This window comes from Pinus tabuliformis, chromosome 5_2, assembly GCF_031772625.1.
Source record: "Pinus tabuliformis cultivar Carrire ecotype Pingquan chromosome 5_2, CPIR1, whole genome shotgun sequence".
NCBI classification, from domain to species: Eukaryota; Viridiplantae; Streptophyta; class Pinopsida; order Pinales; family Pinaceae; genus Pinus; species Pinus tabuliformis.
The window spans coordinates 1,093,818,624-1,093,834,679 of record NC_142306.1 but is presented as its reverse complement, the minus strand read 5'-3'; the positions used below and the strand labels follow the sequence as shown (position 1 = coordinate 1,093,834,679).

The 16,056-nt window shown below is 39.8% G+C and overlaps 1 protein-coding gene across 1 annotated transcript; it reads left to right on the top strand.

The window, feature by feature from the left end:
• Positions 1–8,104: 8,104 nt before the first annotated feature.
• LOC149163056 (uncharacterized) lies at positions 8,105–9,056 on the top strand. Its single transcript, XM_089435920.1, has 2 exons — positions 8,105–8,444; positions 8,564–9,056. The coding sequence occupies exons 1-2, from the start codon at positions 8,229–8,231 to the stop codon at positions 8,741–8,743; spliced, it is 396 nt and encodes a 131-aa protein (XP_089292046.1). The 5' UTR covers positions 8,105–8,228; the 3' UTR covers positions 8,744–9,056.
• The last annotated feature ends 7,000 nt before the right edge of the window (positions 9,057–16,056 follow it).

The window sequence follows — 16,056 nt, the reverse complement described above, 5'->3', positions numbered from 1 at the left end:
AAATAGGAACTGACCATGTCGTCGAAACAATCCCTGATTGGACTCCGGCTTGTTGTTGATAACTTGCCGGGACAGATGGTATACCATCGAACATCGTTGGAGTAGCAGCAGGAGGCTCTGCCACTGCTGCGTCGGATGACACAGTCCTGGATGTTGACGGTTGTTCAGACATATCTAGTCTATCCAAAAGATTTTCTAGCGATTCTACAAGAACTTTGCGATGAAGGGAGACTAGCTTCTAAGACCAACGAGGGAACAATGATGTTATTCCGATTAAAATAAATTTTAGACGCTTTGACACAACTTGTTTTTTGAATTTTTAAGAGTCGAGAAAAAACAAAAGATGACTCTAGTCGCCTTCAATTTTTAATGAGCCTGAAGTGACAAGTGCTCAGATGGACCTTTTCCATTAAGGAGTCTGAAAAGGAATGAAAGGGACTGCTATGGAAATCTAGGCAGAGGGATTACCAAACCAATCACAAAACTACATAATACTTTTTACGGTACGACAGTCAATCTTCCCGAATGATGTGTTCAGTGCATTGCGATCGATAGGGCGGCAGACACGGCTTCCTATGGATAAAGGATTAAGCCTATTGTGGTCTCCCAAAATATACTCGACGGTACGTGGGAGCACAAGTCCGTACTGGCACTTATCGTCTCAAAGTGGAGGAATCACCCAACCATCAGTGAGAACAACAGTTACCAGGCTTTACGACGCCGGAATACGTCTCTAGCCTAGACTTCTAGATGTTGTGCGTTAGGTTCCAAAGCGTTGTTAGATTCATTAAATTTATTTTATAGTTGATCTTGCTTAAGAAATTTGCCTATCAGGTTCACCGCGAGATGTAAATGTACAATTCCTAAAATGCAATCAAAGATGATAAACAGTCTTTTATCTTCTTTGTGCAATGAAAATCCTAGCTACTAAGGAAAGAGAAACAATATTCTTTCACAAAGAGCAAAGAGCACACACTAAATGCACTGTCCTAAATCAAACCAATCAAACAGTCTAAATGCAAATGCACATGCATGTATTTGTTTTCAGCTTTCTTAGTATGTGAATGGTAAAAAGAAAGCTAATGCGCAAATCTAAATTACTTTTCAAGCGACAATTACTAACAAGTTTCTTTTCAAAATAAAAAATGGAGACAATCACAACACTTTACGATTTGGAAATGAATACTTGCTTTCGACACTAGAAAAACTACAAATTCAGACCAAATACAATAGTAACAGGGTAATCGACTATCAATAGCAACCAAACTCTTTCCTATGACTTAAAATGACACTTGCGACACTTTCAAATCAAAGGACGACAATACAATTACGTTACTTTTTGCAAAGGAGAACTGAAAATGACTCAACAAATACACAAAAACATTTACAGTTCTTTTTCACAATGGAGGCGGAATAACAGTAGGGAAAACGGGTTTCAAACAGAGATATACTGATTACAGGCAGCAAAATTCATGAATAGAACTGAAAAGAATGAATCACAGAAACCAAAACTGAACAATGCCTAGTCTGACCAGCGCACCTGTAACACAGGGAATTTGAAATGTAGCGCACCTACTACACTCGGGAAGTGCGCTGAATTTCAGATTCACAGAAAAGTACCTGCGTTGGGCCAGAGACGAGACTTTGCTTGGGTTCCGGGTCACAGTTTGCAGTTCAGTTCATGGGTTTTGGCCGAGCAAATGGTAATCAGTAATGCAACAATCAGGGGTAGATCTAAGGAGGTTCTAAGAGCTACCACGAGGGCAATTAGAGAGTTTGTGAATCAGTTGTTTAAGTCATAAACAAATCTCGAAGATTGACTGAAGCAACATTTATCTACTTTGCATTTTCATAGAAAATGCAGTTCGAAAGCTACCTGGCCCGACTTCAGGCTCCGTCCGTAAGTTTATAAAATAAACAACAAGGAAGATAAACAAACAAACTAATTCGTCCCCAACAGAGTCGCCATTTTGTTACAGGGAAAAGTGTCTACACAGAACTGCTTATCCCACTAAGGTGTGGTAGCTACCTTAGAAACAAACAAAGTAAAGCTACTTTCGTTTTTCCTTTATGAAATATAGATGAGAGAAGGACAAAGAAGACCAACCTCTGTCTTGCGCTAATCTCCTAGTTCGATTCCTCTCTCTCTTGATAGTCTTTCGCTACTTGCTCCCTTGTACGCCTAGCTTCACAGAGTACCTGTAAGATCACAGTAGCATAAAACTATACAAGAACATGGATCTATAATCATAAACAATCTAGGATCAGATGTAAATTGACCATACACATGCATAAAACATAAATGACGCAAGAGTATGCAGGAAAACTTGAATAGCTTTTATTGATAAACAAGAAAGAGCCAAGGGAGTTACAACCAGTTGTTCTGACCCAGCATCATCCTCTCAGCAAGTAAGCCCTTCTTCACCTCATACAAAGCTTAGATCACCCAACACTTATGATGTTGTCTCAAGAAACCAACAACAATTCCTTACAATATGCAAAATTCCAGCCTCTGGATCTCTGGGATGAGGGATCCATATATAGATATCTGTAAGGGAGATGAGTCAACTTGTGATTTTATTAGTGTCTTCCCTCTGATAGTTCTTGCTTCCACTTGGAGATTGATGATCTCTTACTCATCCTTGGTCGAATTCAGAGAGGCAAGTGTCACATGAGAAGTTTCTGGAAGATTCCATGCCTCTCCACCTCGCGGAATGACACTGCCATTTGTCACTTCTCGCCCATTGCACCCCATGGAAGGGCTTTTTGAAATGCAACGCACCCACATAGTGTATTTAGGTGTTATGCAACGCACTTTTCCTATGGAGCAGTTGAAATGATCTTGTTTTGACCAGTTATGAGCAGTTTTTCATGGAGAACTTCTGGGAGAAGCTGTAATCAGTTGACCTTATTCCTTCAGGGGTTAGAACAACACTTTTAGGGACTTAGGAGCCCTTGGTTTATGGAAATTTTATTCTTGGGGTTGCAGTGCCCAAAAATGTCTATAACACCCCTGTTTATCAATAATGTATCCCAGACATTGAACCTGGGTCATGCCAAAAGTGCATTTCTCCAAATTGGCACATAACTTGTGTTGCCGCAGTGTTTGGAGAACCTGTCGGATGTGGTGGAGGTGCTCTTCCCAGCTTTGTCTGAAGATTAGGATGTCATCTATGTATACCACTACAAATGAGCTGGTGAATGGTCGCAAGAGGTCATCCATTAGCCTCATGAATGTTGCAAGAGCATTCATCAATCCGATGGCATAACCAACCATTCGAAAAGGCCCTCCTTGGCTTTGAAGGTAGTCTTCCACACATCAGAGGGTTCGATTGGTACCTGGTGATATCTAGACTTAAAATCCATCTTGCTGAAATATTTTTCCCCCTTCAGTTGGTCCAGGAGGTCATCAATCCGTGGGATCGGGTACCTATTACGGACAATGATCTTGTTCAGTGCTCGATAGTCAATACAAAGTCTCCAAGTCCCATCCTTTTTCTGTACCAACATGATCAGGCTCCCACAGGGCGATGAACTCGGACGGATATGACCTTTCTGCAGCAGCTCCTGAATCTGCCTCTTGATTTCATCGTTCTCCAGAACGGAGCGCTGATAGATTGGTCCATTGGGCAGCAGTGCACCTGGGGTCAGATCGATGGAGTGCTTGACCTGACAGTGCAGAGGAACCCCTACGGGGGAGGTGAAGATGTCCTCGTACTCCTCCATGACCTTGTCCATCTGTAGTTGGGCGTATCATCAGGAAAACGAATTTCCCGGTTTTGGAAATGAGCTTATTGCATTATTTTGTAGTAACTAAAGAGATGGCGGTAGGCGGCGCTACCTCCGGTATCCTGTACAACCTATTTCCCAAAGTAACAATAACAACACAGGGCCTTGATTCATACACAACATGTCGCTTCCACAAGTATGGTTGTCCTAATAATACATCACAAAATTCAAGGGGAGAAATGTCACACAATACCTCATTCGTGAAGGGCTTGATGTTGTATGGAAGGTGACACTGCTGGCTCTTGCAAAGATCCCGTCCTCGATGAAGCCACCTGATGGTGTACGGTTGTGGATGTACTGTGGTTGGTAAGCCCAGCGGCTTCATGACCTCTGCCGAAATGAGGTTCTTTTGGCTCCCACTGTCGACAATGAACTGTAGCGAGGAGCCCTTTACCCACATCTAGGAGTGGAAGAGATGCTCCTCCTCCTTTGGATCTTCGGGTTCCTCCTTCTGGATCTTCATGGTGGCAACAGTGGCGTTGGGCTCCACATCGATAATCTACTTCCCTTTTTCATTCCCCTTGTCAGGTTCTGACTCAGAGTCGGAACATGCATCTGATTCTAAAACCTTTAGCTCAACCACTAGTGATTGCTTGGCCTGACACTCAGTTGTGTTGTGAGTGGAGCTCTTATGGAACTCACACCACTTTCCCGTGTCCTTTTTAGGCTTTGCGGTGCTGTTCTTTGCTTGCAGCTTTGGCGGGTTGTCTTGGGCCGCCCCACCTTGGCTTTGTCCTTTGTTCTACGGTTTGGGGGCACCTTTCCCTTGCTTCCGATTCGCAGATCCAAAGTCTCACTTCTTCTATTTAAACTTTTTCTCGACCTTGATGACATATTGGTATGTCGTGCTGAGCGAGGAGATGTTCAGGAATTCTATTTCTTCCTGGATGTACTTATGCAGGCAACCGCGGTATTTGAGTACCAAATGCTGCTCCGAATCCTTGATACCCAACTTTGTGCGAAGGGTATGGAAAATATTGGTAAACTCCGTTACGTCTTGGTCCCTTCCCTGTTGCAGCGTGGTTCACTTTATGTATTGATCCTCATAGCTTCCAACAGGGTAGTACTGCTCCTTGATGGCATCCCGGAATAAATTCCAAGTTGGTGCGGCTAAAAATAGTGAGTCTATACTTTCATCCTTCTTCTCGTAGTAGGTTTCCCACCAGTCCTTGACGTGGGGGACTACTTTGAGAAGAGCGAAAATAATATTTTCCCGACTAGAAAAATCATGAACATAAAAGTAACCCTTTAGTAGATTTAACCATTTATCGACGACATCTGTGTCTATCTGACCCTCGAATATGGGGATTTCAAAATCAACTTGTACCTTAAACGGTGTGGCGTTTCCAAAGTAGTTGTTGGAAGCCGATGCGTCACCCCTGGGTAGCCGCTGAAGGATTTGGGCAAAGTTGTCCATCATCGCATTCCTTTGTCGCTCGAGGGCTTCTTCAAGCAAGATTTTGATAGGATCTCTTGCCCCCTCGTCTTTCTTTTCATCTGCCATGGGAGGCCGTCAGGGTTTGCGAGGCTGGTCTTGTAAAGGTTCGACCAATTCATGCCCTATCTCCTTATATCTCGACCTCATTGGGGACATGCAAAGAAAAACAAAGAAAAAAAGCAGACTGCTCTAATACCACTGATCCTAATTTAAACAGGAACACACAAATTACAGAGATAACCATAAACACAGATATGCAACGGAAATAATACTTCATTTCATTAATGTAAAATACTAAAATATGCTTACAAACAGAAACGGAAATACACTAGCTAGTGCGATGGTAGCTTATCTCTAAGAAGAGATGTGGGGGCTACATGCCTATGAACTAAACTACAATGAGGCTCGAGGGCCTTTTTATTATTGGAAAATAAGAGAAAACCCTAAACAACCAAAACCCTAACCCGAGGAGATGTAACACCAAGAGTTTATGGGCCCCGTTGGGGTGAGTTGGACAACCAACTTCCCGGGGTCGTGACTTGGTCATATTATCTCCGTTTGAAATGCATGATAGCCCGTTGGAAAGATCTCTCCGAGGACTACGACGAAAAAGACAATTTTAGACAAACAAATCACTGGCGATAGATTTCCAAAAAACCGTCGTTTAGGGCCTCAAAACGGCTCCGAAAGTTTAGGACCCAAAAAACTACTAAAAATAGTAAACTGTGTTACAATTAAGGAAACTGAAAAACTGAAAGAAGCGATGGTGGGGGTCCAAGTGGAATTGGCGGGTGGCCACCAATATCCACCTGGATCAATTTGCTTCCTCAAATCTCTAAAAAAATTGTAGTTTGAATAGTCTGAGAAAAGAAGTTATAGAAAAAAATAACAAGATAACCTCTTTAAAATTGGTTTTGGGACCATTCAAAAACCATGAATTCCACAAGCCATATCTTTGAAGGTATAGCGAACCAAAGTCTAAATTTCTTACATGAGGTATTTCTATATGTCTCCTCAGATCTCTAAAAATTTCATAGTTTGAAAACTTCCACAAACAGAGTTATTATAGAAAAAATGCTAGGATGACCTGTTTGAAACTAATTGGAGGACCTTTCATAAACACTAAGTTTTGATCACATGTACCCAAAGATCTTGCCTTTGTCTCCTCAAAACTTCATTGTCTAAAACATCCTAGAAAATAACTTATAGTGAAAATGTCAAATTGACCTAAAACTGATTTTGCACTCTCCCCTAGGACATGACATGACACCCATTAATTAGATAATTAATTTCCTTTTTGTTTCACTTTTGCACATACCATGAGTTTCCAAGTCTAATACCATGGGATTCCAAACCATGGATTTGGAACCCGCATTTTGCGTTTTATTTTTCATGTGTACCTGTTATTTTTATTATACTTGTAATGCCTTGATATGACATTAATCCTTTGACATTAATGACAATAATTCCAAATATTAACCTTTGCATTCACTTTAAACAAGTGCTTAAAAAACAAATGATTGGAGTTCCCTTTCTCAAAGTATTACTTATTTTCTTCACTTAACTCCATACTTAACTCCATAAGATCTTATGATGTTTCTTTAAAGTTTAGGTGTTTCTAAAAGGGCTTGATATTTTGCTCTAACCACACTATTAGAAATATTAACTTCTTGAAATCCCAACATTGCTACCACTTCTTTATCATCGAGTCTTTATCTATGCTTATTTTCTATATTTAAAACTTGTTACTTCTTTACTCTTCATATTGATGTATGAACTTGAAATTCCAACATTACTACCACTTCTTTAACAATAAACCTTTACCTATACATATTTTCCGTATCTAAAACTTGTTATCATTTTACCCTTGTATTTATCTCATGATCCATGAAGGATGCCACTCTCCCTTAAATTTAATCTCTTTGAATAGGTAAACATATACTATGTGCAAACCATATAAATAACAAAAATAAAATTATATAATGCCAAAATTATTTATAAATTTCCTTTAATATTTTAAAGATAATTTTATTGAAAAAAATTTAAATATTAAATATACTTTACTATTTTATATCACTATTATTAAATAATTCAATATAAAATTAAAATAAACCATATAAATTTTTAATAATTAACTCAAATAATATTTAAAAAAATAACAAAAACGCATCAGGGAACAATATATATACAATATTACTTTAGATTTTTTTATATGAAAAAACAAATGAAATGAAGAAGTGTATTTTTACATTTTATAATAGTAAAATAAAATCTATACAATATTATCTTAAAAAACTTTACATGAGAAAACCCAACAAAATGAATAAGTTTACCTTTTACATTTTATATAAGTTTACATGTGATTGGGTTACATGCCTGCGCTAAAGTAGGACCCACTCCAATTCAGAGACCAACCAAGGAGGACCCACTCCAATTCAGAGACCAACCAAGGGAACACATTCAACCACTAATTTTAATATTAATGAGTGAGTTTGAGATTCTCAAAAAAACAAATATCGATAGTGATGCTCTCTCTAAATTTAGGGGAGATAAACCACCACCGACAAAGTCATAGATGAGACAAAAATAACAGCGGCACGCAACAAAGTGTTGCTAAACTGACCGCTTCCGTTAAAATGTTGAGATTTCCCTCTCATTAATCTCCAATTTCAAATTTCAGCGGTTCACCCTCCGCCTCGCTTTTTTCATTTCAGTTGAATCTGGGCGATTTCCATTCTCCCTCCTCCTCCCAAAATTGAACCTCAAAAATGTCTCCCTCCATGATCACCAAATCTCAAATTCTGAAACCCACCCACCCACCCACCCGCCATTGAATCAAATCATCCAAATTGAGTCTTACAAATACATCTCACACTTATCTCCCCTTCATTCCTCCGCACTCTGCTCACTGTCTGCTTCGCTTCTTTACATACAGTGCAGTGAGGGCAGGGGACGCATATCAGTATTGCTATTACTTGGCATATCATTATCTCAAGTGGAAATGCAGATGGACTTGCAACAACAATTTCTTCGCCCTCAGCAGCTTGCACTCACTCATTCTTCTTCTGTGAGAGAGGAAGAGGAAGAAGAATATATGAGGAATAAGGAGAACATTCCCCCATTCTCCTCTTATTCTTCAGCCTCTGTATTGCGATTACCACATCCGAGGAAGCCTCTCCAAGACATCACTCGCCCCGTCGTATCCGCCACTAATCATGTAAGTATTCGCAGCTTTTAGTTTGGTTTTCTCTGCACATTTTCCCTTCTTTATCAATGCTTTCCGGAAACATATATGCATGAATTAAATGTGTGGCTGTTCTTTGTTCTGCTTTACAGATAAGATCTTCGCCCTCTGTTGCAGAAGCGAGAGCACATGTAAGATTGGGGGTGCGCTCCTCCAGCAAGAAGTGCAGTAAAAAGAAAGCGGCTGTGCATCTGTCAAGTGCGGGTGTTGTTTCGAGTGAGGAGAGGCGCCAAAGGCATGAAATGCCCATACTCAGAAAGAGTTTCAGATAGACAATGCAGAGGTTTTGCCTATTTCAAGAAAGATTCTGTTAGGGCTTCCATTGAGGAGAGGTGCCAAAGACATGAAATGGCCGTCCTGAGTACGAGCTTCAGATAGAGAATGCAGAGGTGTTCCGGACTTAAGTAAAGTTTTGTTAGGGCTTCCATTGAAGCCCGGAAGTGAGTGTAAGCGAGGAGAGCGTGGGCTAATTTATCCACCAACAGAATTTACATGATGATATGGTCATGTGGAGAACATTATTTGCAGGACACGAAATGAAAATGTTCGTCTCCTTGCCCTCAATTTTTTCAATAAAGCTGTCTTTTCCAACTATCATATTCATTCCACATTTGAGCACCCGTTATACTTGTTTTTACAGATCGCAATATGGGTTCCTTTCTTAATCCACTTATAATATTTCTTCAATTTATATTTAATATAACATAGTCGAAAGAGTCAACCTATATTTTTTTTAATGAATTCACTGTAACTATTGTGAGAGGTGCTCTTCCTGGTGAGAAATGTTTTGTTTTGTAAATATTTTATTTAGTTAAATATTATAAAAATAATGTTTGTTTTAGATTTCTGTGATTTATATTGTTGATGAATGTTTTTTGGATTAATCACATCATTAAAATTTTGTTGAAATTTTGAACCAATTAATGTATGTGGTTTATAGACAAAATAAAAAAATCATAAATTTTTATATATAAATAAACAAAAATGTATCATGGTCCAAAATCAGCTAATGAAAAACTAAGCTTTGTAAAGACAGGGACTTGATATCTGCCTCCCTCTGTCTGGACAGTTTTTCTGCAGAGAAACAGAACTGACCCTCGACTCACCCAATAAATACGTCCGTAGAGAAATAGAATTGGGGTTGAAGTCGTATTGCGTGCCGTAGAAATTGATTTTCCGTCAGAAGACTCTTCGATGCCGGATATTAAATTTTGAATAGCATACTCTTCGATTCTGGGAATTAAATTTTGAATCGTTCCATTCCGAAATCTCCAACAATATTGACTGGTTAAAAAATTGCCTCACTGGAAAATTTTGAAACCCTCGACTTGCCTTCCTCTGTATGGACGGTTTCTTCTTTTTGCAAAGACTTTACTGCTCGGGTCGCCAGATCCATTAAAGTTTTTGTTTCCTTCATCAGCCCGGTGCCGAATTCTTCCAAATCTCGCCGACGAAGAATCCAAACCCGAATCACTGGAGCATATTCATTTTTTGAATGCGATATTCCAAATCTGGGATTAATGGAATTGTTATGAAGCATAGACTCATGGAGCACTCACCCGAGATATGTGGATTCAATTTATGGGTGCTGAAAAACTCAGTTGAGAAGGGGTGAGGCATCGATCGCGGGAAAAGCGAAATTGTTGAACAGACAAGGTTTCAACGACAGTTAACTTGCAGGTTTGATTGAAAGCGGTTTCAGCCATTCATCTTTTCAAATCCAATTTGGTTTGCGAGTTGTGGTTCGATACGATTCGGCGCTGTTTGCGATTCAGTTTATTGATATCAGGTGCATACATTTTTTATTTTTTTTAATACATATTTTTTCATATGTTTTCAAATATGAATAATTCATCATATCTATCAAAGATTACTAAAGGTAGATTTAGCACAGTGGTGATTTTACAGAGCGTTTATAATTATATAAAGTTTTTAGAGAAATATAGAAAAGAAAGAGAAGTCAAGTTACAAGTCATGTTGGAAAATAAATTCATATTTTTTGAAGACAAAATTTAAAAACAAATAAAAAATAAAATAAAATGGAGGCAATGGAGATTAGGTTGCAAGTTATAGAAAAACAAAATCAAAATTTGAACTAAACATCCCAGCGAGGAAATGCTGATACTTTAGAGAGTCTTAAAATGAAAGCCATGATTAAAGAATGAGAAGAAAAAGTTAATAGCCTTTTCACTTTAAATAATGTGGCAGGTAAATTAGATATCAAACTAATTAAAGATGAAATGAAAAAAAATGATAGAATTAGACTATGGGTGTAACAAAAGGGTTTTGAACTTTATAATCTTCGGTTTGAAAGAGGAGATAGACAAAGATACTTTAGCTATAGTCTACACAAAATTATATAATAGATTACAAATTAAAACGTGTCTCACAGAAGCAACAAGGTTGGGAAATTAATTGAGAATAAAGGAAGGTTGATTCGAATAAAGGTGACCTCTATTAATCATGAGTATGACATATTTAATAAAATCTCAAGTTTAAAAAAAACAAGAATATTTATAAATGAAGATTTTATTTTGGAAGATCAAACAGGATTGAGAAAGGAGGCTCAAAAGGTAAAAGAAGCTAGGAAGGAAGGAAAATGAACAATATTCAGAAATAGAAAAGCTCATCATATATCAAGTCCTGATGATGAGTCTTGCTCTAGACTCGAAACGTCGACAAAAAAGAAAAAGATGAACACTGTGGGTTATCCGAATTCAATCTTTCAAAAACCACTCCACAGAAATCTGTAATCCAAAATAGAAAAGCTGTTATTCAAGATAGAAACAAAAAAGATAGTAATAAATACCTCGCCACCTCGCCCAACCAACACATAACAAATTAATTAAAAAAAATAATGGGTTGACGGGCCATGACCCCAACCAACCCTCCAAACTCCAACCGCATTGAACATTATATATGGGGTGGGCGTGGGCCACCTCTGGTGGACCCGGCCCACACCCAAAACCATATTCACACATAGAACGAGGGTGGCGGGGCTCGAACCCGCCCAGTCGGTGCGGTTGGCTTGCCTCCCTGGCACCCTCACCAATGAACCTCACACAACGCGCCATGTTGAACCCATATATGGTACTCCCCCCATGTATCATGCACACCAAACTCCAATATACAAAATTTAAATGTGCCACCAAAATGTAATCAATGTAAGGAGCTGTGGGGGTTAAGGGGCGGGCCGCCCAAGGCGGACCCGACCCCCAAAAATAAAAGGATATGCAGTTTTAATAAAATAGGTTTTGAGTTAATATGGAGGGGTCGGGGTTTGACCACCCGACTTCCTGCTCATAATTCGTTCCCTTAATAATCCACCTAAACCAACTCGTTGGTAAATCTGTCGGAGAAATTATATAACCCTTCATTTACACAGTGTGCCCAGGTAGCATGGAGGAACCAGGGGCGAGCATGGAAACCGAGTTGCATAATTTTTAATTAATTTTTAATGCATGTGGAACCATGAAGGAGAAAAATTTTCAGGGGAGTGAAATTTTTGCAGTGTCCAAATTGGACAAACTTTATGTCAATCTTACACTTCTCTGTGACACGAATCCGATGACATAGTCAGTTTCTTGATCTGAGCAACAGATTTGCAGAAGACCCGGAGTAGGAAATCTTTGAGGAATCTAAAAGATTCCTTGAGCCCCATATTCTCACTTTCTCAAAATTCAGAAATTTGACAGTCGATTTTGCACTATTCGACACCACAAATCTGATGGTGTGTTCATATTTTCCATTTTCTCATTCTATTTTTCGGCCACTTTTCTAAGTGGAGTGCAGGTGTCAGTATTCATGTGCGAGCAGCCATTTCCATGAGATTCGACATCGTGAGATCGATGGTACGACCAGCTTCAGCGGTTTGACATCCTTTTCTTCAAATGGCCCTAGGATGTGAGTTATATGCAGTGTGTTCGTGTACTTCTTTTGATATGCATTGTGCTGCACAGATCCTGTAATTTGATGTTGATGTGGGATCTTGTTTCTTATTCATTTTCATGATTCCTACTTGATGCGATGTGGAATCATCTGTGTGATGTACTTGTTGTCATGATTCGTCATGTTTTGTTCGAGATCCCTTTGTTGTCATGTTGATTGGATACTCATGTTGTCGCCATGTATGTTTGCATTGAGATCGCTTTTATGCCATGTTGGCGGGATGATCATCATGCATGAGCTTGTGTCATACTCATAGGAGTCCTTTTTGACTGAGAGTTCCTGTAGCGGAACATCTCTTGGTGCCACTCCTGTGTGAGGGAATTTTCCTTGGATGATAGTGACATCACCTCTTATGTACATCATCACTATTGACAACACTTAATGCAGCGACCTACACCATCTTGACACTAGGGCCTGGAGACGTAGTCCCTCCTAGATGAAATTCGTTATCAACGGCTTATGTTTTCATGTGCTGATGACTGTCATATTCCTCTTCTTTACAGCATGCAGATGTATTCATTTATGTTATTTTAAAAAAATGCAATTTAACGCATCACGAAAGTAAAAGGTCTTGGAAGGGTCCTTTGTCACTCCCGGACCCGGATCAAGTGGTATCAGAGTGGTCTTTGCATGGATGTGAATTGCAAGCGTGAACAATGGAACGTGCAGCAATAGAGGATGAAAAAGTGATGTACGAGACCATGCTCAAAATTTCCAAAAGGGTGGAAATAATGTATGAAACTCTACAGAAAGAGACAAAGAAAAAGGAGTGATTGTAGCTTCAGTTGCAAGCCACGGAAGAGGCCTTAGAAGAACTGAAGCACAACAAACAAAATATTCAAACAGAGAACGTTGAACTGAAGATGCATCTACATGAAGAGAAAGAGGAAAAACAGAGTTTGCTACAACAACTGCAAGCAAAGGACGAGGCCTTGGAAAAGCTGCAGCGTGACCCATGTGAGGTAAAATGTAGTTCTTTGAATTCATGTATGTGTCTTGATGATGATTTCGTTGTTTTTGAAAATCAAACCACATGAATTGGTTCCAAACTGTTGAAGAGAATGGGTTATGAAGGAACAGGCTTGGGTGTTAATGGCCAAGGCATTGTCAACCCCATCAAAGTAGAAGAATTACCCTGTCGAACAGGACTTGGGTATGTCAGAAAGGAAGTTGGGGAATGCGTCGAGACAACTAGCGAACCACCAACAACAGATGATGAGAGGCCCTCATCAGTTCTTTCCAAATTGACAGAGGAGGTAAAAGATGTTGATTTATTTTCGGTTTCATCTTCACATAGTATGATTTCTATTGGAGATTTGGAGATCCCAATTACAGGGACAAACATGAGGCTCCTTACCAGGATGAGGCACGAGGAGGAAAAAGAACTTGGTGTTAATAACCAAGGCATAACTCAACCATTGGAGGTTGTGCAGAAACCTCATATACACCAAAGGAGAGTGCTCGAAGGTGTCATATGCTTCCGAGACATCGTCAAAATTGTCGAGGAAAGAGAATGATGGGAACACATCCCCATCATCCCATGGCAGGGAAAGAGCTGGGGCAAGCTCTTATCGCCATACTTACACCAAAGACAACAAGGAGAGGTATAACCAATTTCGACATTTGAATGTTCATTTCGATTAAAATCATGTTGTTAATGATGAACGTAAAACATGGCATTGAAAAACATGTACCTTTTGTGGATTACATAATCATACATTTTCTAAGTGTTGGAAACGAATGAAAACACACAAAAGGATGAGGCGTGAAAGACCCTCTCAATAGTAGGTAAAGAAACATTGTAAGCATATCTGGAGGAAGAAGACCTATTGTAGTCATTGCGACAGAAGTGGCCATCAAAGAGCCACATATTGGAGGCTCCATCCAGAGCAGCGCCTTAAAGACAAAGTGTCGATGCATGAACCAAATGAAACAGTTGTTCGACAAGCAAAACCACCACAAGGGGATGACCCGTTCACCTTGATAAGTGAGAAATGGTTTTTAGATATGTTACTATTTTATGGTCGTGCTTTTGTAAATCATTGTTGCATTTTAAATGTAAAAGTGATGATGTGTTTTCCATCACTTGTTAGGCAACAATGATGTCTGGTCTTATTTTGAGTTGCATTTTAAACTCTGAAAGTGATGTCATGTTTCTATCACTTGCCAATGCAAATAATGTTTGGCCTTATCTTTGTAAATCATGTGTTGCAGTGATGAAGTGTTTTCCATCACTTGTTGAAACAACAATGATATGTTGGCCTTGTTTTCGTAGCTAGGGTATTGCGTCCATCTTGATGTAAACTTGACCACCGAGTATGCGTTATAAACTCGTGGCAAGTATGGGATGCTTGGGTTATTAGTTGGTAATGAAAGTCAAGCATGTAATTTGCAAAACAATGTACTACAGGTTGCAAAGGTTGCAGGTGTCAGCTCATCACTGAAGGCTCTAAAGAACAAAGGTGAAGGAGATGGAAGCAAGACCTTTCAGGATGCTTGTAATGTAGACAAGGTACAAAGAAGTTGCAGATTATTTTTCATGCTTTTGGATGACCAAAAGCTCTTTAGTGGGGAGGATTGATCCAAGTGGCTTCAGAGACACACACAGGACAAAGAGGGCTTATGAAAGCTCGAAAATCAAAGTGATCAGAATCAATTCAAACTAGGACAAGGCGTAGATCTCGTCATCCTGATCGTGGTGGTGCGAACGATTTTTCAATCCGAGCTTGTATGAGGGAGAACGAGCCAGTCAAAGTTGGGTTGTGGGCCAGGTTTAAGTGTCCTACAATTTGACTGACCCCGGGGCATGAAACCTAGCTCCCGAAAGCTGCCGAAATTGTGTCCTCGTTAATTTGCCCAATATCCCTTATTTTCTAAAAAATTGAAAATCACCCCTATGTTTAAAAAATCATAATAAATATATATATATTGTTTGGGTGGCAAGCCACCAACCCCGCCACCCCGCCCAACCAACACATAACAAATTAATTAAAAAATAGTGGGTCAACGGGCCATGACACCCGCTAACCCTCCAACCTCCAACCACATTGAACATTATATATGGGGTGGGCGCGGGCCACCTCCGGTGGACCCGACACACACCCAAAACCATATTAACACAGACTGAGGGTGGCGGGGCTCGAACCGGCCCGACCGATGCAGCCGACCCGCCTCCCGGACACCCTCACCAACGAACCTCACACAACGCGCCACGTTGAACCCATATATGGTACTTCCCCCATGTATCATGCACACCAAACTCCAATGTACAAAATTTAAATGCACCACCAAAACGTAATCAATGCAAGGAACTGTGGGGGTTAAGGAGCGAGCCGCCCAAGGTGGACTCGGCCCCCAAAAGTAAAAGGATATGCAGTTTTAATAAAACAGGTTTTGAGTTAATATGGAGGTGTTGGGTTTGACCACCCAACCTCCTCCTCATAATTCGTTGCCTTACCGATCCACCTAAACCAACTCGTAAGTAAATCTGCTAGAGAAATTATATAACCCTTCATTTTCACAGTGCGCCTAGGAAGCATGGAGGAACCAGGAGCGGGCACGGAAACCGAGATGCAAAATTTTTAATTAATTTTTAATGTAGGTGGAACCATGAAGGAGCAAAATTTCCAAGAGGGTG